At 38.1% G+C, this 27,708-nt stretch overlaps 1 protein-coding gene across 1 annotated transcript in view; it reads right to left on the reverse strand.

The window, feature by feature from the left end:
- The window catches only part of TMTC2 (transmembrane O-mannosyltransferase targeting cadherins 2), a 251,575-nt gene that overhangs the window by 93,672 nt on the left and 130,195 nt on the right, over nucleotides 1-27,708 (reverse strand). The window contains exon 3 of the mRNA XM_086471326.1: nucleotides 13,138-13,966. Coding sequence (XP_086327452.1) covers nucleotides 13,138-13,966 — 829 coding nt within the window. The remainder of the gene's footprint in view (nucleotides 1-13,137; nucleotides 13,967-27,708) is intronic.

A 27,708-nucleotide genomic window follows, 5' to 3' on the forward strand; every position in this document is an offset into this window, starting at 1 on the left:
ATTTTCTGCCAAGGATTGTATCTCACTGTGGGTTTGCACAGTCCCTACTATAACAATGCACTTGTAGTAGTAGACACTAATGGAACATAAATGTATGATAATCTCTGGAGGAATGAAGTAAAGGAGGAAGAGGAAGTGTTCTTGCAATACAGAAGAGAGATGTAAGGAACATTTCTCCGTATACTTAGTATTCTCACAAAATGACAGCCAAGAAAACTAGGTTTCTTACAGTTTAAACATTGTGGGAACATTGATAATTGTGCATGCATTTTTTTCTTATCTTCTGTTAAAGGGTCATGTTTCTTAAAACACATTTGGGAGCAGACAAAGCTTGCATCTGATTAAAGAAAAATAATAATAATAAAAAAAAAGCTGTAAAATCTGACATTCCTTTGAGTCTTTTGAGGACTTCTGAGCATGGTGTACTTCATGAGAAACATGCTGAAACATAAAGATCAATGTTTGTAAATGCAAAATGCATCCTATTGGGAAAAAAAAAAAAAAAAAAAGAGGCTGAGATTTGCACAGAGGTCAAAAAGTTTTCAATATCCAAATAACCTTTGTTGGGTAACGCATGAAGAAAGAGCACAATAGTAGTTGTATCATTCACATTTGAAAGGTTATAACCATAGCTATAAAGAACACCACCTTTTCCTCCTTGTCGAAAGGTCAGCTTCATCAGCAGCTTACGGCTTTTTCCTTTCAAGGGTACTACTTGATGAAGCACAGTGGTACTCCAGCCTTTAGCATTCACATTTCATCAGGCAATCACTTTGTTCTAAAGGTGGAAAGAGTTTCACGAACAGAGGCACAACAGGTTTCACCAATAAAAATTCTGAAAGCTCAGTTGCACACTAAGAAAAAGGCAATGAAAAGAGCTCAACATTTAAAATAGTTTTTCTACAATACAGACCCACTATCTCTCACAAAGATATTCATAATATCAATTACATAATGTTTGTTAAGTGGTTTGAGAACAGAAAAGTTCATGTAAATGCTAAAGGTTACTACTTTGAAGGTGGAACAGGCTTGGTATAAGTTCTGCATTATGGTTTGTACAAGGTACTTCTATTTTTTCTATTATTTCAAAGAAATAATGATTTTTTTTTTTCCCAAAATATGTCGTAACTTCATCCGTATGATTTGCAATAATTTTCCTCTAAAAACTTTGCTTGTTAATAGACACATTTTGATCAAGTTACCTCATTTTGCTAAGTCAACAGCAGAAGTGCCCTGTTTCTTGTTTCCTAAAGGGATAAATGGTTTCTATGCACCGATAATTTATGAGTTTAATCTACTTTACACATTGATTTTTTTATATCAGTGGGTATGTGGTAATGTTGAGACAGACTGTATTAGAGGATTTACCACCTCCTAACTTTTATATATTATTCCTCTTTTTAAGAGTGTTATTTATATAGTTTGTTCAACACTTCATTTGTTGATCAACTCCAGGGCTTTTGGAATGACAGCAGGTGAAAGAATAACATAATTGAAAACTATGCAGAGCTCTGAAAGCTATCCAACACCACGTCAGCACGGGTACTGAACCAACTGACTTTTGGCAGGTAGAGCTTCAGTTTTGTTTCTTAGTTTTAAAACCCTGATGCAAATGGGTATGAATGCATGACGCTCTCTACTCTGGTCAGCATCACTGCCTAATACACCCGCTTCACTTACTATGTTACAGAAAATTAACTTTTCCTCCTCAAAGGATAGCACAGTGGCTTTGTCAGCTCAATGAACCTGAGATATGAGACTGAGCAGCTGGTAGAGCGTTCTTAGGCTTCACCATTTACTCTGTGTAGTCTGGAGTATGGACTCCTCATTCTGCCTAGGACATACTTGCAGATTTGGGTAATCCATTTAGCTTTAATGAACCTAATCTCAGGTGTGTGAGGGCTCCACAATCTGATTGAATAGTAAATATCACATTAACAGAGTCTTTAGTGAGCACACAGAACAAAGCAAGCCATCAAAGAAAAATGATAGGTGTACTCACATACTCCCACTTCTTCTAGACACCCCGATTCACTACATGCGACAGACTGCTGTATGAAGAAATTTTCGCCAGTACCTTTATTTGAGGTGCCACAGGATAAATAACACTTCCTTACTGGTTTTAGTGATGTATTAACAATCTAAAATATTTCCAGCGTAACATTACAGAAACTCTTAACAGCACAGCACTCACTCAGTATTAGTCAACAAAGTTCAGGAAGAAACATACTTCCCAGCCACTCATCTGGATGAGTGGCTCCCAACCACCCGACTGGATGTGATCCTATGCGACCTGCTCTAGGTGAACCTGTTTTAGTAGGGAGGTTGGACTAGATGATCTCCAGAGGTCCCTTCCAACCCCTACCCTTCTATGATCTCTCAGATGAAGGTACCATCTCACACCTCCCCAGAGCTATCTCAGTGCAGCCAGTGTGCTACATGGACAGTCCTTCCACTTCTCCCACAAGAGAAAGACAGTATTCCAGAACAAGCTGTCCTGTAAACCAGATTCGGCCCATAAAGCCAGTGCTCATACTGCAGAACCTCTAAAGAGACTCAAACCAGAAATCCCAACCTCACTGCAATTTTGTAGGTGTTCTTTATAAATAAACAAAGAAACACAACAGCAAGACACACATTTTACTGGATATGTCCTCCCATTTCCCAGTCTTTGTACAACTCAGTTGTGTTTAACATTTGCAACTCTGACGAAGATATTCTGATTAAGCTAAAACTATTGCAAGATCACGACCTTCTTGACAATAAAACTGTCAACAACAGTGCTGTGCTGGCACACCCCAACACATCAGGAAACAGCTTTTCATCTGACAGAAAGGTAACAATGAAAGACTAATAAGCATATTTTATATTTTATTTCAATGGAAATCCCTTTGTCAGAGCAGATAACTGACGGGGGTTACTTCAGGGCAGTGTTTCATGACACAGCAGCTCTGGTGGAAATACCATTTAAAGAAATTCCTACACTTAGCACCCTCCAGGCCATTCAGGTCTGCCACCCTGTCCCTCACGCTAAAAATGATTTTTGGAAAGGCTATGGTATAAATTAGATGAATAAAATGATCCAGTTTAGGAAAAAAAAAAAAAAGGAGAAAAGGCAGATCATAGTACCTTTAATATCTAATCTAGTCACTGTCCTGTTCACAGCAGAGCCCAATCACACCTTTCTTTGTACAGCTTCATGAGCTATGCCTGCACTGTAAGCCTTTACTGCCATAAAGTTCCCATATCATGAAAGTTCACAAGGGTCAGGAACAAAGCAGTGAACAGTGCTGACCCAAAACTTGCATAATATAAGGAATTTTATATTGTAGAGGTCATGGACTCAAATCATGCAAGAAAGTGAGAGGAAGCCAAAGGAGCAGAAAAATACAAGTGGAAGAAGAGAAGAACTTTGGGCACCCCAGACACCTCAGGATTAACCCTGAGGAACTCTTCAGAGCACCAAACTGCCTCAGGCAAGGCGGTGACCATGTACTAAATCTGTCAAATTATGTAACTTTTTAAACAGCAGGCATGGTTCTACAGAAAATTATCTATGATGTATTTCAAAATCATCACTCATATCCTGAGCAGTGAACTGTAAGCCAGCAGAAATCCAAGGGTGTACTTAACCGACCGAAATGACAGCCCTGGTCCACAAAGCTAACAGTAGATAGATCATGTTGGGTCCTTTCCAGGAAAGTGGAACAGGGAGGATAGTGTCCTGGAAATGTGCCAGAGGAGCCACAGGCAGAGGGAAATCAGCGCTAGGGTTTGTCAACGCAAGAGAATTGTCAGAGTGCTCAAACAACATATGTCAGACTTGGAGAAGGCAAATTAGAGCATACCCAGGAAACAGGCTTTTCATGTCACTTTAAGTTGTATGGTTTCATTTGTTTTGTTTTAAATCACATATTAAGGCAAGACAGAGCCTGTGAATCTCTGCCAGCCAATACATATATCCACACTGGTCTGGAAATATAGGTGGCAAGGAAGAAGGTGGGTCATAAAATTACTTTCTCCATCTTTTGCAAACAGTGAAACTGAAGACACTAAAATGATTAACTAGCATCTTTTACAGTTCATGTTCCAAACATCTTCTGTGTTCTAAGAACTGAAAGGAAAGTTCACTGTCATAGAGTACCCAAGCAAAGAGAAGGAAAAGACATCGAGTAGTCAGTCCCTCTATTTTGTGATCTTTTCTGTAATTCAAAACAAAACTATGTGCAAGTCTTTTGCACATATTGTAATTGCATCAGCCATCATTCAATTTTAGCGTGTTGTGAGGGCTGGCAATGACGACAGTCCAAGCTTGAGTGTTAATAAAACTCCCTGTTACAAAGGAAGGGTATTGGAAATCTTAATGAAATATTTTGTATTTATCTATCTACACTGGGATTTTACACTGCCAGAAGATGTATAAAGAGGCATGTGTGTAAATTACTGTCCTGTCCACATTAAAGGTTAGTTTCTCTACCAGATTTATGTAATGGGACCTCAGGGTGTACTGGTATGAAATCCATTACAGATAGAAAAACGAAGACATGTAACTCATGGCGAAAATCAGTATGTAGAGAAAAAATTTTCAGAGATGACATATTTTGAAAAAAAGGTAAAATAATGAAACAGTTGGATGACTACCTAGTGCATTTAAACAAGCTGCCCAACTTGAGAATCAATCTGGATAACCTTATTTTCCTCTAATTAATAGCAACTCCTTCCATCCAAAATAATGAGGCTAATTCCATAGAACCCATGAATATGGACCAAAGGCCTGATTTTTAATCAAACTGGAAAATAAAATCTATCATCTTCTGGCAAAGAAAATACCAAACATAATCCACTTCACTTGATAGGCTAAAAACAAACAAACAAACAAAAACTTGCCAAAGCTAATTCCTCCTTGAACAGGTTTTTTTTTGCACTGTAGTTTTTAGCACAGATGAGTTCGTTGAATGATTTTACAGAGCACCTCAGGGAAGATGAGAGAAGAAATAACAGTCTGATGAGTCCATGTCTCAAAATAGGGTAACAGAATCCATGTCTCAAAATTGTTTATTTCTTTAAATTCTCAGTATATGCAAAGGGGGAAAAAAAAAGTCTAGCTAGTAGTTAGTAACAGATCCTCTTCCTATCCCCCTGCTATTCAAGAATTACAGATTAGAGATGCTGTTGGACTGCACTGAAGGGGGGAAAGTTAGTATCCCTGTTTTCAGTTCTCTATATACATAAAGGAAGAATATTGGTCTTTCTGGTATCTTGCTGAAGGAGAAGCAGATACCTCACAGTGACTTGGGTTTCAGAGGAAATTACAACACTACTGAAGAACTGAAAGAGAGCACACTGTCACTGGAGAATAAACTCAGACTTTGAACTGAAGTGTAAAACACTCTCCTTCAGCTCTCCAACATATTTAGCATAACCAGACGGTTTCGGTGAGGCTGGGCTGCCTATGGCATGCTCAAATGCTCTAGATAACTATGGCTGTTTCTCAAACAATTTACTAATGGCCATTCCTACTACACTTTCTAATCATCCAGAGCAGCAGTACCACCTATTTAGAGCCTTACACTATTTTCAGAGAGTAGACTTTTTATTGAACTTTGGAACAATTCTATGCAGTTCACTTACTAGTTGAGCTTCCTCTTTTAAAGGTGTTACAGGTGGCAGATAGAAAAAGTAATTCCTATTTATTTCAAGAGCTCTGAAGCATCCTCTACAACATTTATTCTTCAAATTCTGCCATCTTTCTTAGGAACAAAGACACCAAATTTACCATGGTATATCCTACATAATTTATATATGGCAATATCAGACTTATACAGCTATATAATTTACTATACTAACTATAATAACTATACTAACTATGTTTTTAATACGTAATTATAAACTTTTAATTTTTTAATTATATAAGATCATTTCATTATTGGGTGCTTTTCCCCATACAGTAGCAGTTATAAGAGTTATTAGTGGTGTGAAACATTCTACAACACTGACAGAACATATACTAACTTCACAGCAACTTCTTCTTAAAGAAATAGCCAAACCTAAGTTTCTTATCAAAGTTGAAAATAATAATAGACGTTAAGGAAAATATCCTTGCAACATTTAGTCAAAAGATTAAGAACCGGAAAGTTCTGGTGAAGGTGTTGGGAAAATTGACAATTAGTTGGTGCTATGTTTCTCTGACAATTATTTCTAAAAGAGTTGACTAAAAAGTATGCCAAGAATGACTGTTATGACTATGTATCCTGATATTTATTTAGGAACTAGCTAAGTAGGGGTATTATACTGTCATAAATGTGGAGAGGTTTTAATATAATAAAAAATCACCAAAATTAAAAAAAAATAAAATCATCCAATGTCTAATGAAAATAGGCAGTACGAGTCCCATTCCAAAGGGAAAAATTGAGATTAAAGTGGCCTGTTCAAAGGTTAAAGAAGAGCTCATTAGCAAAATTAAAACAAACTCACGAATACCTAATTCCAGATGCTATGCTCATATCACTGATATTTTGTAACAGTGATAATATGCAAAACTTTCACGCATATTTATTAGCAGTTTTTATACTTTTAAAATCTGCTGATTTATGGCAGTCTGTGCACTGAATTTACTTTCTCTCTTAAGCCTTGTTTTTAAAACTAGCATTTTCCATTCACTGCAATGTTATTTGAGTTGGACCTTTACCTCTTTTACAGTAATTTTATCATTATTGAAGTGAAAAGAACCAAAGGAAATAATTACTGTGCACAGTGATATTTTGGGCTATTGGCCAAAAGATGAGTTGGTGTTTTACTGCCAAGTTGTGTATAAAAAAAGAATATATGCACCAAAATACTGAAATGCAATCCCAAATGCTCAGAGTATTTTTAAATGCCCAACATGGTGTTTGTTAAAATACACACTACTCTATCTAGGAGGCATAAAAAAGCGTGGTCAGCAGCAAGCTGTGTGCCAGAGCAATAGCTATTGAAACCAAAGCTCTAAAGATATTTCAAGAGAACCCAGCTTCTTGTCAGCATAAGCTAAGTTCTAATAATAAGCACATTTGGAGAATGTCATAACTAAAACATTTCATCTCCTTTTGTTTCCAGTCATCACTAGTGATACAAAAAAATTAATAATAACGGAAAATACTGGTTTATTGCATCCTTTTTGTTTGAGGGAAATACGGCTTCTTTACTTAGTTTGCTACAAGGTATTATAACTTCTTTTCCGTACTGCACTATTAGTTGGTATTTTCATTGTCTGCTGAAGACGGGACCTCTTACTGTCAGCTACTGTTAGCACGAAATCATTTTTTAAGAGTAGATAAGGGTAACAGCAGCAAGCTGTCAAATCAGATGGAAACAGCTTCTAGTATTTACTTCTATCCAAGTGCACAGAACTAAAGCCTACAGTCTCTACAGTGACAGGCATGGATTTTTTTTTTTTTTTTTTAAATCAGAGGAGCAACTCTTGAGTGAGAACAGATTTGGGTGCCCTTTTAACAAAAACAGATTTATGTAAATGGAACAAAACTAATTCACATTATTTTCCTTTTCCCCCTACACTAACACTTAAACCAGTTCATATAGCAAATACATTTGCTTGCTCCATTAGTAACAGTAAAATACAGAAGAAATTAACACTACAAAGTATTCAATATGGATAAAAAAAATGAAATTTGATGTTTTAAAAAATATTGAAAACAGAGTATATATTTTTTGCAGTTTAGCTCAAAAAGCAAGTATTGTGCTACACAGATGAGAATAAAAAAGCTAAATTCTGAAGTCAGCCTTAAGAATTCCTTCAATTTTATTTAGCAGATCGTATTAGCAAACTAAATGGTAAACTAATGTCATAAAATGATATTAAAACTATAAATGAAATAAAGATGCAATTGCTACTTTTTTATGAGTGCTCAGATGAGCATACAGCTGCTCCATGCATAGTTTTTCAACTAAGAGGCTTCACAATCTGAACTTCATATTCGTATCTCGACATCCACACATGCACACAGAAGCAGCCCTTACCAATCCTACGCTAAACTGATGATAAGGGGGAGGGAAAGAAAAGAAGAAATAAAGGAAAAAAAAAAAAAAAAAAGTAAAAAAAAAAAAGTGTGAATTTCCAGGGAGTAAAACTGATCAAGGCTGAATGCTATGCCAAAGATGCCAAAAAAAAAAAAAAAAAAAAAAGCAAAGGAAGTTCTTTAAATCTCCTCCAGGCACAAATGTAGTAGAATGAGGCAGGAAGATCTCACAAGCCTGTTGCAAAGGAAAAAAAAAAACAAACAAACCCACAAAAAAAGAAAAGTAGGACAAGGAAAAGGAACACTGTAGTCTAGAAGAGTATTACAGTATGAGAATATCTTCTGAAAACATTAAGCAAAATTGAATGATTCACACTCAGAAGAACTGGGAGTAGGAAGGAGAGGAAAGATAGAAGGAAAGTGGCTCTCTATATTCATAGGCAACAACTTCTATATTCTCTGTCAACATCACATCTTGGATTTATTGACACCCACTGAGAACAACAGGGTAATTGATGTAAGAAGCAAGATGCTAAGAACAGGACTTTTAACTCAAAGTAAGGCTATAAGAGGTAATACTAAACCATAGATGATCTGAATGATTTCACAAGAAATATTTTTTTTTTCCAGTCTTTGTGTCAATCACCTATCAGGAACGTCTAAGGAATTTGACTCCAACAGTAGTTTATTTGAACTGAAAATCTCAACCCCATCACCCCAACTTTGTCTTCACGTAATAGATATTAAACAATTTTTTTTTTCCCCCTGCAGAACTGATTCAGGAAAAAACTGAAGCACACATTGAAGTCCCACTGACCTGCCCAAGATGCGAAGGTATGACATTTCGTTAATACTAATACATGATGGAACAAGGACAAATATCAGTGCAACACACAAAACTGGTTCTGAAGCCAAAAGCTGTAATGCCAACCTAAATCAGTGCCAAGGGTGAGGCAGGGCTTATCAGACCAGGTATAGCACCACAATAATCTGGTAATACTGCTTTTGGAAGCAGTCTAGTATCCGTTCCTTGCTGTACATTCCACTGCAGAAGGAGTAGTCGCATACATGAATTCAGCAAGACTTGAATGCACAGTTAAAGTTAAGCAGCCACTTGGTGTAGCAGGTCAACTACTTCCAGGAAGGATCTTCAAGGAGTACTTAGAAATGTTATGGCAAACACCAAGAGGCTAAAATTTCATCAGTAAATATGGTCAAGCAACCAGCACCTCTGCAACAGTCTAACAGTCTAAGCCTCTCTCTGTTACCTTCTACTTCTTTAATCTGTGTCTATAATAGCACAGCAAATACATCTGAACATGAAAGATCATTATGATGTGGACTGCAAGGTACAAAATAGCCTGGAGGGAAAAGATTATACTTTTTGAAGCCTGCTTTTGGTACTACAGGGAAAACTAGAGATAATAAGATGTAATGAGAACAATTATTTTGTGTATCATTATAATTTTACATTAAACAGGAGGTAATCATCACCACAGAATGACTCTCAGTCTAAGTGAAAAAGAAGTGACAGCCACCACACATTCTTAATTTTTCTGTTTGTTTTTACATTTTGAGAGGCTTCTTTCACTACAAAAGAGCACTCAAATAATGTAAGCTGTTTTATATCAGTTGGGCTGCCCATTAAGTTGAAGGCAGCACAGAGAAACACTTGCACCTTTCCCTCCCTAGTGTCAAAACATGTACACAGCCACTTCAGGATCCATAAACTACATTAATCAATCTTGCCTACTTTTCCCTCAAGTGCTGGCAAATTGTAACGAGGCAATGCTTAGATCACCGTAAGATATTTGAAATACTAGTTATAACCAAAACAGCAGAAGAACAAGCCCAGTAACAGATGCATCTAAGGCATCCCAAGTCCTCATTACAACCCCATCAGCCAGGGCCGGCAGCTGCCTGCCGCACAGTGAGGCAGCCAGGAAAGCCGGCATGTGCACAGTGGTTCAGAAGTGGCATCACCACCTTATACTCACTTGAACCTCCCGTGGTGTATTTTGGTTTTGTTTTTTTTTTTTCAGAGATATGCCATGCACTATGCTTTTGAGTATTTTTCCTACATTGTCAGTGATTGACAAGAACAGCCTGGAGAAATGTAAACTGCAGGCAGGCTGTGGCTGCCTGCGGGGTTAGGGGCTTTCTCACCCGAGGCAGAACACCACTACTCTGCCTGCACTGCCTGCAAGGTACCTGTGAGGGGGCCGGAAGAACATGCTGGTGAGGTGCTTATTGCCCACTTCTTCAGAGGATTGAATATGGAGAAGCCACTGAACAAGTTTGCCTGGAAGTCCCACAGCAGCAAAGGAGATTATATCCTTACACGTACTACAATGCAGAGGACCTGATTATAAACCATGACCATGTGAGACAACTCAATTTCTGAAGCAGTTCAGCCACATTAGTACACAAATGCACCTGAGCTAATAGCTTGCCTCTCAAATGACCTTATTAGTACAGCATATCAGCTCAATGTTGTCGCACAGCATCCAGCCACAGAGTGGCTTTCATCCTGCTAGGCCAGAATACAGATGGATCTGGAACAAAACACTCAGCTCCTTGATTTAGCAAAGCTGGTCTTCACAGATTTCTACTTCTTTATTGGTTCCCACACGGGGCACTTTTGTAGGGATCTCTCTTTGTTTTTTAGCCTAGGACAGAAGAAGCTCCTGTTTAGAAGCTCTTTGCAGGAGAAGAGAAGAAAAGCAGAAACTTCAGGGAAAATGATCCCACTGCTCAAGAATGATCAGAAGTAAGAAAATACTCACGAGGAGAAATGACTGTGAGTTGAAGAAAACAGAGAAATGAGGAGTGGCAGCCTCTTCTTAGCAGCCTAAAAGGAAGGAAAACACTTCTCCACTCTACTGTTTGACTGAGCAGTCCATTGTCTCACTGCCTGAATAGCCTATTTATCACTAGCATTCATAAACCTGAAAAAAACGAGGCCAACAAAAATAAATTGTTTTTCCTACATCAACCTCATTTAGTTACTGAAGAGTAGTTTGAATTGTTGATCTCCTAACACTTTGGTGGGATTGGCAGTCAGTCTAGTCCAGTCAGGCTTGCCTGATTGTATGAGAAATAGGAAATAAAATTAGCATCGTCAAAGCCAGGGATAATCTAGGAAGTATTCACAATAATGAATAGAGTTGGGTGACAGGTCACTTTAGCTGGGAGTTTCTGATACCCAGCCTTGTTACAATGTGTGTGGGCTAGTAAATATTCAGCAGAAGTTTAACAGGATATTTCAAGGGGATTTACTGTCAGCTCAGTCATGTCTATATCACCACACTGACATGCTGTCTTCGCTTTTGCGTATCTCACAAGAAACTTAATGTCAGCTTATATGGCAAGAAAGCAGACAATCATATACACTGAGATGTGTATGAGGAAAATAGCTTGCCTTTTCTCCTGGGAGAGTAATACCCAGTAGTCTAATTTCCAGACAACACTGCAGCTGATCCTACTATTGGACAAAAACTAGATTTTTTTTTTTTTTTTTTTTTTTTTAAATCACAAACATTGGCTCAAAGCAAGCAGACAACTATTAATACAGTCTATGATAACTGGGGATCTCCACCAAGGATGAAAATGGAACATACATTAAATATGTAATCAAGTGCACACACATTCTTTTCTTTCCACAGAATGTCAGTGTTTTAATGCAAGCTTTACATCGGCACTAAACTGGGAAGTCTCACAGCATCATTTAATCACTCTGGTGCGCTGTCTCGCTGTTCAGTTTCTTCTCTTCATTTCTTGCCCTGCTGCACTAGTTTTGAAAAAAACATAAACGAAATGGGATGTGCTTCTTCAGAGTCAACAAAAAGTCACTTACTGCAGCCACAAGTTTAATAATTTTACCTAGGGCAACAAACTACATGAATAAGAGTTACAAAATCACACTGACGATTGACAACCTACCATAATGCTGCTTTGCAAGGCACCTTATCTGCCAAATCTACTTTTTCACTCCCTATCAGCTCACAGTAACACCTGCATTTGCCTCTTAATATCACTGCTTTAGACTACAGCATGATATAACTGTCTAACCAGGAAGCACACCTCTGTCAGCAGATGCCTTTGCATCATGTAATGAGCTTCTGAGCAGAGAACTGGAAAAACTCAAGCACAGTATGTTCAAGCAGTGTCTGATTTTTCTTTCACAGACAGGTAGAGCAAACAAGTGATCCCTCCTCACTTCTGATGAATTGTGAATAACAAAGGCTTAGCCAATGCCTACATTGCACTCAGAAGTAGTATTTTGGCCATTCTTATATAAACTTGTTCCACAAGCAGTACAGCCAGGCAGCACGGAGTTCAGGACCCCAGATGGATCTGCCCTATATGCTGAAACCACAGAGCCACAGCTAAACATTGTTACTGATCCCTAAACTAGCCAGTTTACTGCCTGTTTGGATGTGTTTACACTAGCTGTAGTCACATTTCATTATGGCATAGACACAACTATTGAGAGAAGTAGCTGGGCAATGTTACTAATAGCTGACATTTATACATTAACAGGAAGGCATAAGTAGTATTTGACAATAACTCTTCACAGTACTTGTATGCAGGAGGAACTACAGTCATTTCCTAGGCTGAATAATATGACCTCATTTCCTCATTTTTATTATGTAGTATTGACGTTATTTGTATCAGGTGAAATAAAAAACCCAGCACCTCCCTGATGCTGTCCTTTACTATTTCTTGTATTTTCTAGTCATAAAGAACAGAACATTCAGTGAATACACAAAATACCTTCATTAGCATGATAGATACCAGACTCCAAATGGAAAATTACCAGGGTGGGGTCTGTAACACTAATAACGCATCTTTAATTCCAAAATACAGAAATAAGATCAATGAAAAAGAAAGTATCCTCTTACCTTAGGATCTCATTTTCTCCATGTTAATGCCAAACCTGTAACACCTAATCAAAACACATTCCTGCTTTTCCTCACTTTTTACCTATGTACATACTACTGCAACTTAAAAAACCATTTCCTAAGGTATCCTCTTTGGATATAGCTGATAAAATCATTCAATTCAAAGGCAAAGAGAGATAGAAAAAAATAAAGCATTCACCATAAAGAGCAAAAATTACCTTTAGCAGGGTTTACTTTTATCCCTGACCTGTACAGCATCTCCTCATTCTGCCAGTCCCCATTCCTGACAACAGTCTTGAGTCCATAGAAAACAATTAATGCAGCAGTGGAACAAAAAACCAAGTTCTTCAGAAAGCGCTTTTGGGCTTTGACATAAAGGGCCCTGACACCTACTGTAACCAGCAGGCAGAAGCCCATACTAGGAACATACAGCACACGCTCTGCTATTACAAAGCCAACATAGAAAAATAGGTTTGTGGCAGGAACAAAGGGGACTATTAACAAAGACAGAGACAGAATGACAATGTTCTCAGTTGAAGGAAGCTGCAGTTTCTGCATTTCATGCTTTTTAATACCATTCTCTTCTTTTGATGCAAAGCTTGATTTCACCTCCAGTGACTTGTACTCCACCTCTGAGTGGCAGCTGTGCCCATTAGCATTCTGCTTGCCATTCATTACAGTTTTCCCATTGCATTCTTTCTCATTGCTGCAGCCCTTCAAACTAAAGTAGGCAAGGAGGAGGAGTCCAGCATAGAAGGCCACAGTGTGTAGATTCCTCCAGTCACTGACTGCTTTCAGAAGAGGCACAGCATCCATAGACCAGTCGAAGCTGAGGGTATCTGGGCACAGCAACAGCCAGAGGTTCTTAGTTGGCAGGTAAAAGAAGGTCAGCGTACGCGTGAGAAAGCTGTCAGAGTCAGCTGCTGGATTGTCAGAATTAGAAAAACTTGGGGGCTTGTTGCCCATCCAATATAACCGGACACCCAGCAGCGCAGTCCCCCAGGAGGTCAATAAACCGATACTGAAGAAGAGGGTCAAATTCTTTCTCTGGAAAAAAAAAAAAACACACAAAAAAAAATCAGCAGCATGAATCAACACCAGGTGTTTAATTCTGTAAATTACAAACAAAAGGAACTAAGAAATATCCAATTTTTTTTTTTTTTTTTTTTTTTTTTTTTTTTTTTTTTTGGTAATGGAAACAAGCACTATAGATCTCTGTTTCTGGCATTCGGATCACAAAAAGTTGGGGTATGCTGTTGACCACAGACTAAAAGAACAAGCTCTTTCATTTAAACTGTATCAAGCCTGTATCAGAGTCAAGCTCTTACAGATCTTAGGGCTGTCAGTCCTTGCTTAACATTTAGTTGTACGACCCTTTGAAAACCCTTTATGTTAAAGGAATTTATGGAATCTTACAATGGTTCCTACATAACTTCCCAAATCCTTGCTTTGCTCCCAGCTGTGACCAAACACCACTCTGCCCTAACTACATTTAAAGTTTAAAGAATGTTCCAGTTCCGTTTCCCCTAACGGAAGTCTCTCCTAATGTATTTCACCTGAGAATTAAATAAACTTTCCAAGAAGGCAAGAGAGGGAAACAGGCACAGATCTCACGTTTAGGTCTTCCATCTCCTACCTATTGACTACAGTGATCATTTGGAACCTTCAGATCTGCCTACTACTGAAAGCCCCACTTCATTTTGCAGCTCACAGTCAAACAATACATTGGATTAATTTCTTCAAGCATACCATATTAAGTAAGTGCTCTAAAACCTTTTACATCTTCATACCCACCTAAATAATATGTGAAGCATGCAGCTGCCTCCACCTACCCATGTCATCATGCTAGCAACTTGAAGAACCTCCACTTATTTATGGAATAATTCAACATTTGCCAGCTGGAGCTGCTTGTTGGGTTCCCCCCTGCCGCATCCGAAAGCACTTACTTATTCAAACGCTTCAGATACCATTTCTGCCTAAACAAGAATCAGGAAGCAAGATATTCTCACCTATTTCTAGGACTGATGAGCTTAAGATCTGCTCTCAATTACATGGACACCTGAAATGAAAGCTGTTTTGGATTACCCTCTCTTTGCAGAAGAATCTGCAAAAGCTAAAATATGTGTATTTTTATATTTCAATTTCTCAGATGCCTTTTGTAAGGCAAGAAAAACTATTTGCCAAATAGCTCCAGATACAGCGTAAGCCCTTTGACAATCTTTCCCCCCATTATAACAAAGAATTATTTGTCAATAATTTTCATTTTATTAGATCCGTTTTTTCCATCTCACACTACACATTCCTAGGATAGTTATTCAATTTTTCCTCAGTTATTCAGAAGCAGGACCTCTCCCTGGAATGTTTCATCTCATTTCTTTCAAACAGCTCATTTTTCTTCTTTGTGGGGGGACTCTCCCCTTGATATAATGAAATACTGATTGTGCTGCTTCATTTTAGGTCAATTATTAATAGTTTTCTACCATCAGGTTACTGATGTTTCAGTAACAAGACATGGTCTAGTCATCATAATTTATCTGCTTGTATCATGAAGAAATTAATTCCTTTTCACATTTCTGTAGAGTTTCTTCTTGTGAAGTTTAAAATATTTAATGGCAGTTAGATTAACTCACTCAATTTTGAGAGAACATGAAAGAATTCAATGGAGGCATTAGTAGGCAACAAACAAATTTATACTGAAAGCATTTATGTACTTTTATCAGAACCACCTAAAAAACGCTGGCAACTTTTTATATGTGAAGTAAAGGCTGAGTCCACATATTTCATTTGCCATATTAATTCCAGTTTGATTTATTTGCTTTTGTGTATTTCTGTATCCTGGAAAAATCAACAATTTTTTTGGTAATAAATCAATCAAAACCCACATCTACACTTCATGATGAACATATTTCCTGGAAAGCCTCTGTAACAACCTACTTTTATTTGTAAACTGGATAATATTTCGCAACTTATCTCAGATACTGTTTCATCCCTGCCTGCCAGGACTATTTAACTGTTTTTAATGCTCTAAAGCTGTGTAAACTGGTTATCACTGAAACTCCCAACTAAGTTTGCATTTGGAATAAAAATATAATAATCTTATTATTTAGATTTCATGGATTTGCATGTGTGCCCTCATAATAAAACCTTATGTCTTTGGTTCAACTTGTTCTTTCATTCCTGTAATATTTTGCTACATGAAAATTTTTCTGCCCACCCCTCTGGCTCAATTATTTTCAAACTTGTTTCCTTCAAACATGCATTCAAGCAACTCTCAAATGTTAAATGCGACCTTTTTTGCTCTTTTTATACACCCTTCTAGAGTCTCTTAAGAGGAGGCTGCTTAGACAGAAAGAGGCTGGGAAGTGGAAGATGGGGTTCTTCTCTTCATTCGTTTGTTTGTTTTAATTAGAAATCCAGAGCAGGTCTTTGCTGGAAGGCTATATACCACTTGAAAGATTAAGAAATACCAAATACTAAGCAAGTGAAACTTGATTAACAGATGATTGCTTAGACTGCTTTGTTATTTTGTTAGTGCTTAACAACTGGAAGAAAAATCTCCCTTTCCTGAAGGCCTGATGATTGCACTTTTCAATTAAAGGCTGAAAAAGTTCACGTTACAAAGTTCTTTGGCAAAACTATGCTAGAGCAGATATGCCATTCCTTGTGGATAATAGCAAAACCTGCTAAAAACTTTCAGGTCGTCTTCATACATCATAAAACAGTAATAATGAAAAAGTTTGCCTCTTGCTCCTAGCCCTAGAAATGCAAACAATCTGTTGTACCTTGGAGATAATCCATCCTCATTCTGGAGTAACTATATGCAGCTTCCCTTTTAAGCTTAAATTTAAGATCTGTAAGTTCCGGATTCTCACACTTCTTGGTTCTACAAAGAACACAACTTATCTATATGCAGTGTTGTGTTTCATGCTTTAATGAAACATTTTTATTATTTTTTTTTAAACATTTTACACCGGTGTCAAATGAAGTATCTAAGCATTCATTTGTGGAGCTCAGAGCTATCAGAGTATGTGGTTTTCCACACCAGTGTATCAATTTATTATGCTGTAAAATACTAGTTAACTAAGGAAGGAGCTCTCAACGTTCATGACTTTTGCACAGCTTTTATCCCTCTGTACTAATATAGCAAACCAAAGAAAAAAAAAACCCAACTGGTTGCAGCAATTTATTAAAATTAAATAATATAATCAGTTCTCCAGTAGACTTTTGCCTGCAAAGAAAGTGCTCTCAAAATGAACTCTGCTCAGACAAGCACTTTCACTAGCAACTCTTCCTCTGAGCCTCCTGACAGCCTGCACTCCTCTGACTGTGTACATTTAGTGTAGCCCAGCAGCAGGAAGAGATCCTCTGTAATGCTTGGCAGAAAGGATTTGGATTACTATACTCATGACTCCTAATCCAGCCCATCTGCCATATGTTTTGACACCCCCATAAATCCTCTAACCTTTCATGAGCAGTCATTTTCATCTGGGGAAAAAATGAGCACTGATTTAGATCAGATTTAACATCTCCCCTGCCTGCTAACAGTCAAGTACCACCACTGCAATTTTAGTGTTTGTGACTGTAGAAACCTTTTTCGTCTCCCTACCAAAATCCATCTGCATGACCCACCCACATTGCACATTTCCCTTGCATTAAACCCTAATTCCTCACTCTATTATACTGCTCTTAAATAAGGCAATGCAGCAGATTTCTTGATTGGGCAGCCCCTGCCAAAGCTCAGTCATCACCTAAGCAGTATCCAAAGCATTTTCGAAAGACACTGTTCTTTTAACCTCACCTTGTCCATTTCACAAAGCAGCATTAAATACAGCACATGGTCAACACAGTCCAGATATCAAAATCACTGAGGCTAACCACACACAAAATGTTATTTTTAGAACTCAGGAAATGCTGAAAAGAAAGTGGATAAGTCACCACACATTACTCACAGGAGTTTCTTTTCCAACTTACAGCTCCCTGAAAGTTTGTTGGCTTTAGAACTGGGGCTTCCCAAAGCAGTAAAATGCTGCCAAACCACTAGACTGACAGTATCTTGTTTCCACGGTAGGTAGAGGCTCCTGGATCACAGCTCAGTCAAGTTTCAGCTGAACTAGAATTCAAAACATATCCCCACCAGGGACAAAGCTATTTGCCACAACGCTTGCTGGGTCATAGTACTGAGCTGGAAGTGGCCTTTATCGCTCCCTCTCCACCTGCCCAGTTTGTTCCTGCTCGCAGATTCACTCATTTACACTGGTGATACAACAGCTGGCCTGAAGGTCTGTTTTTCCTCTGAGTTGGAACTCTGTTTATAGCTAATCAATATTGTGACCAACTGTACATATTTAGTGACATTTACTTCTAGTGTTATAAACCCACACAATTATTCCTCAACAAGGAAGTCAGTGCATTCATAAAACAGCTGAAGATTATGTGTACATATTTTTATTGTAATTCGCAAGTAGCTCAAGCTAAGCAGTCCTTACTGCTGTTGACTTGCCTTACTAAAATTTAAATTGTTTTAAATACTGGCATTTAAATTTGCCCAAAGTCTTCCTCTAAAACCTTTAATTCCTTAATATGAATCTTTAAATTAAAACCAAACCAAAACAAGCAAAAAAACTCCACCAACTCTAACCTCTCAGCTGAAAAAAATAGTTATAAGGACTACGGGGAAAATATAAATCACATTAAGAGCAGAAATTGCATGAATGACCAGAGGTAGTAGAAGAGCAGAAGAGACTACATTAGTTTGATATATCTGTGCGCGTGAACAGCGCAAGAGAGAAGGTTCTCTCTGAGGATAAGTCTACACAACCAAACGCAGCGTGACAATGGTGACACTATGGGTATATGCCCAAGGTTAATCCATCTATCTGCAGCAGCAAGTACTTAGCACAGGGCATTAGAAGCCCACTGGGACCAAAAGACATTCCTGAACTGTCAGACTACACAGGGATGTTGTCCAGCACTATTGTTACCACCACACAGGTAGACAGGTGCTCCAACATTTAAACCTGCATTTCATTTAACAAGCATTCGAGAGGTTTTGCAGTGAAGGAAGGGTGCTGCACTTTCTGCACTAGCCAAAACACTGAGAGCTCACTGAACAAGCAGGTATGTTGGAAGGCAGAACTGGAATTCAAAACACCAGAGAAATGTTCAGAAAAGTAAATGTTCAAAAAAGAAAGTAAGGTAGCGGGAACTCCAACTGGTTAAAGATACACAAGTGTGAGACATGGAACAAATAGTTGGCTCATCTTCAGAGAAGCATCAGGAATTATCACAGATCACAAGCAACTGTTTTAAACCACTGCTAAAAAGGCGAACACTGTACTGAGACTACAGCTGAAAGCACACCCTTCAAGACACGTGAAGCAATCCTTCCACTCTTCTCAATACTAGTAAATCCTAAAAGTGTCTGATTCCAGCAAACAACTTTCAGAAATAAATGAAGGAACTGGATAGAGCAATGTGACAGAGCAACTCATATAAGTTCAAATAGAATCAAGGGAAAATTCCAGCTGTGTAAAACAGCACCAGTTCACATCTACGTATGGACTGCAAGGAAGCGGGACAGTACCACAGATGAGTGGCACAGCTCGGGTGGGCAGCACGGCTCAGTGCTATGCTGCAGCAACTTGATGAGCAGGCCTGCAGAGCCCCAGGAAGAAAGAAAGCTTTGCCCCAGTCCTACTGGGAAGGCAAAGGCTGTACCTGCTGTACAGCTGGGCTGTCCTCTCGAGCAAGAAACACAGCTGAAAATGAATACGCAAGGCTGAGGACCACCATGTCATTTGTATCTCCTACACTGTACTAAATAAATCTGACCTGACAATGCTTTTGAACTACTCATCCTGTATGAAGCATTGGCAACTTACTAAAGCCCTGCTCATGTGAATGGACAGATATGCATTTTTTCTTCTAAAGGAAGTTTGTTCTGCTCTTCCATGCAACATACAAGTATGCTTAAGAAAAAAAGAAGTGAAGTATAAAATGGCTCTTAAGAGCACGTGCTGCAATCCTACCTATAAACCTATCAGCAAAAATTATTACGGTACATTTCGCATGTTTTCTACACTAATAAGATGGCAATAAAGGAAAATTAAAGCCTAAGAGTTGGTTTCACAGACAGTGGCAGAAAAAACACACACTATAAGAATGTAAATAGACACATACTTTTTAACTGACTAATGCAAATAGAAATGGATTTTATGAGCAAAAATGTCATTTAATCCCGGATTAAGCCTCTGGCAATGACCGAGCAACTTTAACAACCCAGTAGAAGGAAGTCATCAATAATCAGTCTCTGTATGTGGGACAAATAGCAAGCTGGCTCTAGTTTTGATAGAACAACCTAGTTGATAGAATTACACAAGGTGTAATAGAAATCCTTCATCTGGAAGCCCACTGAACTACAAAAGTCAGTTTCTACAATGGATAGCAAGCGGCATCATGCATGACTTTTTTTGTTTTTCCCTTTGCCAACAAAAAATTGAGGTGTTTTCTTTGTTTTATTTGTACCTTTAAAATATAGCAAAAGAACAAGCAGCAAAATTATCTTGAAACTATATTCGTAACAAATATATTACAAATTTGAACACTTAATTGTAATTCCTCTAGTAAAGTAAACCGTAAAGACCTACAACATTTTCAAAGAGAAACACAGTTAACATTGAAACTCCATATGAAATACAGAACCTGCCTATCAGCTCAGAAGGTGCTGTATATTATCAAGGGAAATTAATTTAAGATCATACAAACAGACATTTATTTCACTTGAAAAAAATAACATTTAAAGCTGGTTTTGGTGCAGGTATTTTATTCTCAGATCTACTGATTCAGCAAGATAGGGAAAAAATGTTCTTAAGTGACTCAGAACCTACTTGTGTGGGAAACTGAATACAAGCTATGTTATGACTAAAAGAATTATCAAAAAAAAAAAAAAATCCCACCCGCCTTCTACACCCTCCAACTACACCAACAAAATACATTTATTTATGAGGTGTACAAGAGCATGGCCAAAAGAAACTCATAAGTAGCACTACTGTTATACTTTAAGTCAGTACCTTCAGAGGCAGGAATAAATTTCACAGTATCAGTCACTTACTTGTCATTTATTTCAGATGCAGTGTTTATCCTAAGTAACAGCCATAGGATGTCTCCTATGGTCTGGATGCAATCTCTGTATAATTTCTACTTATTCTATGCTACACTAGCACCATGTTTCAAACAGTGGGAACCACAAAGGACAGAAGTAAAAGGCAACACAGCAATGACTGTCAGTCTTAGAAAGCCTTCAGAAAAGTGACTTACAGTAAGAACTACATACCTTCAAGATTCAAAGTCACTGCCAACAGTAGACAAAAGGTAATTCAAAGAGAATGCTAACAAACAGTAGGTCACCAGCACTGATGAAAAGCTTGGTTTCCAGGTATACTGACAGGAACTCCTCTCATACTCCTAGTCAAAACAAATAGCCTGAAACATGCCTCCTTTGTCATCTAACCTAGTCTTGCCTCCCATGTAGCTAACCAAGTAGTTATGAAGCACTAGCAATAAAATTTGAGAAATATATGCTTGGATGTTTGAAGAATAACACACTGGAGGGGAAAAAAAAAACCCACCTTATAAAAGAAATTAAATGAACGACCTTTGTAAGACCTGATCATTAAGTACTGTGATCTCAGAGAAGCAAGATGGAGAAAATTAACATTTTAATAACAATTTCATTTTTTCCTTTTTCATTAGATCAAGTCAGTCTCTTATAGGAATGGTTATGCTCAAAGACTAATTTGAAGAAGAGAGAGCTTGCTATGTCCTATGTTAATTACTGGTGAAGGTTTTTTTATTCATTCCATATTGAATACACTAAATAGAAACGGGAATGAGTAACTATTACAAAATTAATAAAGAGAACAAATTAAACTTTTTGCAGCAAATAGCACTGGCTAGCTACATAAGTAATCACTACCCAATGATAGCAAAGAGTGTTGCAAAGATATCACAGGAAGAGAAATGCACAAATATAAGAATATTGAATAATAAAAACTGCACACACTTCAATAGAAAAATTCCTCAAAAGTACGTTTGATAAAAATAACAGAATACATTGAATAGGATGTCCTCTACCTTGTTTCCATACACATGAAATATGAAGAAAATATTTTTTTAAAAAAATAGTGTTAATTTTTCCTACCCTTAGTCAAGATATCTTTTTAAGGAGTATTTAAAAGGATATTTAAGGACAGCCCTTTTAAAAAGGCGAACTGCACTACTAGGGTCTGAATCAGAGACAAAAAGAGTTAAAGGTAAAGCAACTACTGACCTCTGTAATGCAAAACCAAATCCTTAATAATCCAAATAAAGAGAGCTGAAAAATGGTGAAGCACAATATGGATGACAAAACTTACCTCACGTCATGGGATGTCATTACTCCCCATTAAGGTAATGTGAAGAAATGAGGCAGGCAGCAATCTCCTGCGAACCAATACCAAGATACTACTCAACCAGACTATCAGGGGGTGAAGTACATAAAAGAGGTCAATGACTGGTACTGCAAGAGATACGCTGAAGCCCCTTAACTGATTACATTAAACTTACTTGAATCTCGACACAGTTACCTTCTTTAGCTTAAAATGAGATCTTTAATATTTCTCGCTCAGTAATGATCTGTGGTCAATCAGTTTAGCTGTAAAACAATTCAGCTTCTCTGAAGGGAATGAAAAATTATATATTCTTTTAGAAGAAACCAAGACATTTATTTTTTGTTAAATACATCAGTACCATTATCAAAACATTTGTTTTAATAAGTTTCTCAGCTTTTTGGACAAAACAGAGGAAGATATAAAAACTGTACAAATGGAAATCATTTTTCCTGCACAAACTCATCCATACACACACACGCACACACACACACAGAGCCTTCTGCATTAATTCCTGCTTTGTAGGTCCAATGCATTGCAAACGTGTTTTGGTCACTGAGGAAGTAAATGCAACAGTCTTTCCTCAGTATGGCTCCAGTGCAAACAGCCAGCCATTATGAAATTCATTCTGGTCTCATTAATGAGCAAAGTTTGGAAGCGCATCATTTTGGAGCCATAAAGAGATGATTTATAATGAGACTTCACTCAGTGGGAAGGTCAAAGTACAGCAGTTCTCTCTCCAAGTTATCATAATAGAAAGCTATTTAATGAGTGTGGGATTTCTTCAAGAATTCAAAAAAGACAGGATTTGGAAGAGGATGTGTTACATTATGTAGACACCCACACGACTGAATGTTTCTGCTACAGTAAAACCATCAAAATAAAAATCCTTAAAGCTGTTCCTATTTTGAGTTTTTGGCTTGTTTTTAATAAGCGCTTTCAAATGTAAAACACAGATTTGTAGAGATTAACAGATAGACATAATTCAGTATAAAAAAGTTAGCAGGTTTAGTGAACTAAACCAAGTTGCCTAAGGTCAGGCACTCCACAGTGCAAACAAGAAACAATCATGCCCTGAAGCAAGACACTGTCTGGCGAAGTAACAACAAAAGAGCAGAGGTAACTTTCCTCAAGAAATTCATCAGAAGCCTGTGGCAGCTACCTGCCTCCTTACAGCACTCTCTTCAGGGGAGTGCTAAGCATGCTGACGACCCAAATTCAATTACACACAAACCTGAGTCCTCCCCTTAATACAAGTCCAGACCAAAGCCATCTAGCCCCCAACAATAATTTTAAAATAAATAAATTTCATTAACCCATATGCCATAGTCTTCATGCATGAGATGGGGACATAAGGGCTTTGCACGCTAGAAATTAATCACCTGGCTTTCAGATTACATTATTGTGCTTGCTAATGAAGGATGGCAGTGGAAGGCGGGGAGAAGACACTGGAACAGAGCATACTAGAACTCTTAAAATAAAAATGCAGGCATAACTGACTCAAATGACATTTGTTTTCTAACTAGTAAATTTAGACTGTGGCTTCTTCAGAGTGAGAATTTAGACAGCAATGATGCTTTAGGATTTATTTATTTATTTATTTTCTATTGTTTTCAGGATGATCAGTTCCTTGCACAAAGTGACATTGTTTCAGCCCAACTGAGGGAATGGCATATGGGGATGGAAAGCTGAAGGAAGCTGTGCGACTTCATTAAGCCATGACTGCTACCAAAGATGCCTATCAAACTGTGACTTCCAAGAATATCACTAGGACAGCCGCACATCTGCCGTGCATTGTAGCAAAACACACTCACATCCCTCCTTCCTCAGCAAACTGAGACTTGTAACGGTAATAGTTACACGAGAGAAATTACAACTATTGTACCTGAAGTAGTAAAATTTCATTTTTCTAAGTCTTGAAAAAAACTAAAATTCTACTAAAAAAAAGACACATACGTTAAAACAAGAAGACCTTAAGCGATCATGCATAAAGAAGGATTACTTGGCCTCAAAATTCCCTCCCACCTGGCAGTCTTAAGAACGTCAGGCTGCTTCTTTTCAACATGAGTACATAAGTTACCCAGATGTCATGCTAGTAAAGGTCCAAACTCCTGAGTCTTGAAAAAAGTTGTGTGACTTATTTCCTTGTCTCTTGGAAGTATGCACATCTTCAGCTCCTGGATAATCTTCAGATAGTAAGATTAACTTCACTGCTAGTGTTTTGTCTGTGCTTCAAGCCATCTGCCCAACCCACAGATCCATCATCAGCTCATCATTCTCCTGTCAAAAGCACCTTAAGACTCTGAAACTTTCTCCATCTCTCCCTCATGGATGGAATAGCTATCCTCAAATCACTCCAAAAAGTGGAAGATCTTCCAAAGTTTTGCTACAAGTACTATGACAAAATGCACCTGGTACCAGATCAAGATGATGCTTCTGTCACCAGTTCTGACACAGATACGCTGAATTATATTAAACAGATTGCTTAACTACCTTCTGCCTCCTTTTGCCTTTTGCTCTAATCCTTCCCTACCGCCTCTAAATTCAGATGTTATATACATAAAAGTAGCAGGAGTTTGTAATGACGTTTTTCTATGGTGCACAAGAAGGTTCTGCTTCCTCCTAAGTGTCAATTATACAAATAATTAAGCACTACAGACAGTAGTGACCTCTTTTACTATGCAATCTGGAAATTTTTGTCTAACATGCTTCTGCTGCATGTATAGCCAACCCAAGTAACAGCTTTCAATTACTTTTTTTTCATCCTTCTTCACCCTTAACTCCTTTTACTGTTTGATTCAAATATCACACTGAAATGCAATGGTGCCTTTGGAAATAGTGGTGTCCACCTTCATGCCTACCATCTTGTAAAATCTAACATGACCCAATACTGCATCCTGGGAAGCCCAAGTATAATATTCATAGAATCACAGAACAGCCTGGATTGGAAGGGACCTTTAAGGGCCATCTAGTCCAACAGGGACATCTTCAACTAGACCAGGTTGCTCAGAGCCTCGTCCAACCTGACCTTGAATGTTTCTAGGGATGAGGTATTCTACCGCCTCTCTGGGCAGACTGTTCCAGTGTTTCACCACTCTCATAAAAAAAATTCTTCCTTATATCTATTCTAAATCTACTCTCTTTTAGTTTAAACCATTTCTCCTTGCCCTATCACAACAGGTCCTGCTAAAAAGTCTGTCCTCATCTTCCTTATAAGCCCCTTTTATATACTGAAAAGCTGCAATAAGGTCTCCCTGGAGCCTTCTCTTTTCCAGGCTGAACAACCCCAACCTTCTCAGCCTTTCCTCACTGGAGAAGTGTTCCATCCCTCTGATTATTTTTGTGGCCTTCCTCTGGACTCAGTCCAACAGGTCCATGTCTTTCCTGCGTTGAGGGCTCGAGAACTGGACACAGTACTTCAGGTAGGATCTCATAAGAGCAGAGCAGAGGGGGAGAATCAACTCCCTTGACCTGCTGGCCACACTTCTTTTGGTGCAGCCAAGGATACACTTGGCCTTCTGGGCTATGAGTGCACATTGTCAGCTCATGTCCAGCTTTTCATCCACCTGCACCCCCAAGTCCTTCTTGGCAGGGCTGCTCTCAACCCATTCATCCCCCAGCCTGTATTGATACCAGGGGTTGCCCCAACCCAGGTGCAGGACCTTGCACTTGGCCCTGTTGAACGCCATGAGGCTTGCACAGGCCCACTTCTCAAGCTTGTCCAGGTCCCTTGGGATGGCATCCCCTCCAATATTGTCTAACACTTACTCTTCCAGAATTTTATTATTTAAACACTCAGGTAGACAGATATGGAAGACGTCCAGCTAAACTGGGGTTGTAGCCTTTAGCTGACAATTTCAGCTACTACCCTACCACAAAGAAATTTATTTGAAATAATTAATCAGTTTTGAACCATGACCAGTTACCTTATTTACCAGAATCTCCCTAAGAAAAAAAAGACGTATTGTTCTTACATATGAGCGAGGCGAGGCATGAATGGAGATAGCATCTTTTATTACAGCAATCAGCTTAGTTAGAAAAACTTACATGTTATAACTGGAAAAAATAGGCCAAAAATGGACAGCTAGTCTGAGAAAAGATATTACCCTCTTCCAATACTGTTTGTTATAATTTTTTAACCATCACAATGAGAATTATACTACCACTCTTTGCTATTAAGGAAGAAAAAAGCCTAGAGAAGTGAAGGTAATTTTAGCTGCGAAAAGGAGTCTCTCCATTGTTGCAGCTTTCAGCTAAAGTGTGCAAAGCTGAAATGAGGCTTTTAGCACAATACAACTGAAAGACACCAGGAATTTGCTCTCTTAATACACAGCACTTCTATCAAATTCTTGCCTCACATAGGAATGGCCAAAATAATCCCAGAATTCACTTTCCTTTAAAATAATGTTGAATGGGGAAATTTCAGACAATTGTTTTTGCTTTACTGAGGGGAAGATATAGGGTAAAAAGCTATAAATATAATGGGAATGGAAGCAAATCTCACAAGTGATGGAAATCAATAATTTAAAAGAAAAACAAAGATCATAAACTAAGAGAAGGAAAGTGTGAAGAAACAGACATAAAGGAGAAGTGTAATGGGTTGAAATAAGAAGATATTCCAGTTTTTATACTTTCCTTTCCCAAACAGAATGGCATGAACTTAAAAAAAAAAAAAAGGAGGGTGGAGCAGAACTGTGCACAAAAGTCTTCAACAGTAGAGCTATTCAATATAAATCACAAAGTAAAGGAAAAGAAACTGAAATAAATTTGAACATGGGAAGAAAACCAGAAAGACTACCTTCTTGGTTTGAGAACCTCTTCCTTCTGTTTTCTCCATTCTCCTTGTCTTTGAACTTGCAAATACCTGCTATCAGAGTAGTTGCCAGTAATTGCAGTTTGGCTAGGTCTCAGTATTTTAAAATAGACCCAAACTCTGCCTACCCTGGCTGGGTACAACAGAAGTAAGCGTAGCACCTAACACGGGAAGATCTTCCCACTGCCAGCTCCACAGTCAGCTCCTCTCCACCTACTAAGCTGTAAATCTGCGTAGTCACCAAAAAAGTGGTTCTTGAGAAGATTACAGGAGATCTAAGGGTAAAAGAGAAAATTAAGTCTTCAAGAGGACTACTACAATTTGTACTAAAACACTAAGGCTCCTAGCCAATTGTACATATACATACACACACACACACACACACATATGTATATTTATGTATACCTCCCTGTTTGGGTGTGGCAGACACTGTGCCATCTACACCCTTTGGCATGTCAAGGGTTTATATTCTGTTCTTTTTTCTCCATTTGCCTAATGAGGACATGACTAATTTCCATATAATTAATTCCAAACTTCCTTTTCTGCATAGA

This window comes from Leptosomus discolor, chromosome 1, assembly GCF_034619465.1.
Source record: "Leptosomus discolor isolate bLepDis1 chromosome 1, bLepDis1.hap2, whole genome shotgun sequence".
NCBI classification, from domain to species: domain Eukaryota; kingdom Metazoa; phylum Chordata; class Aves; order Leptosomiformes; family Leptosomidae; genus Leptosomus; species Leptosomus discolor.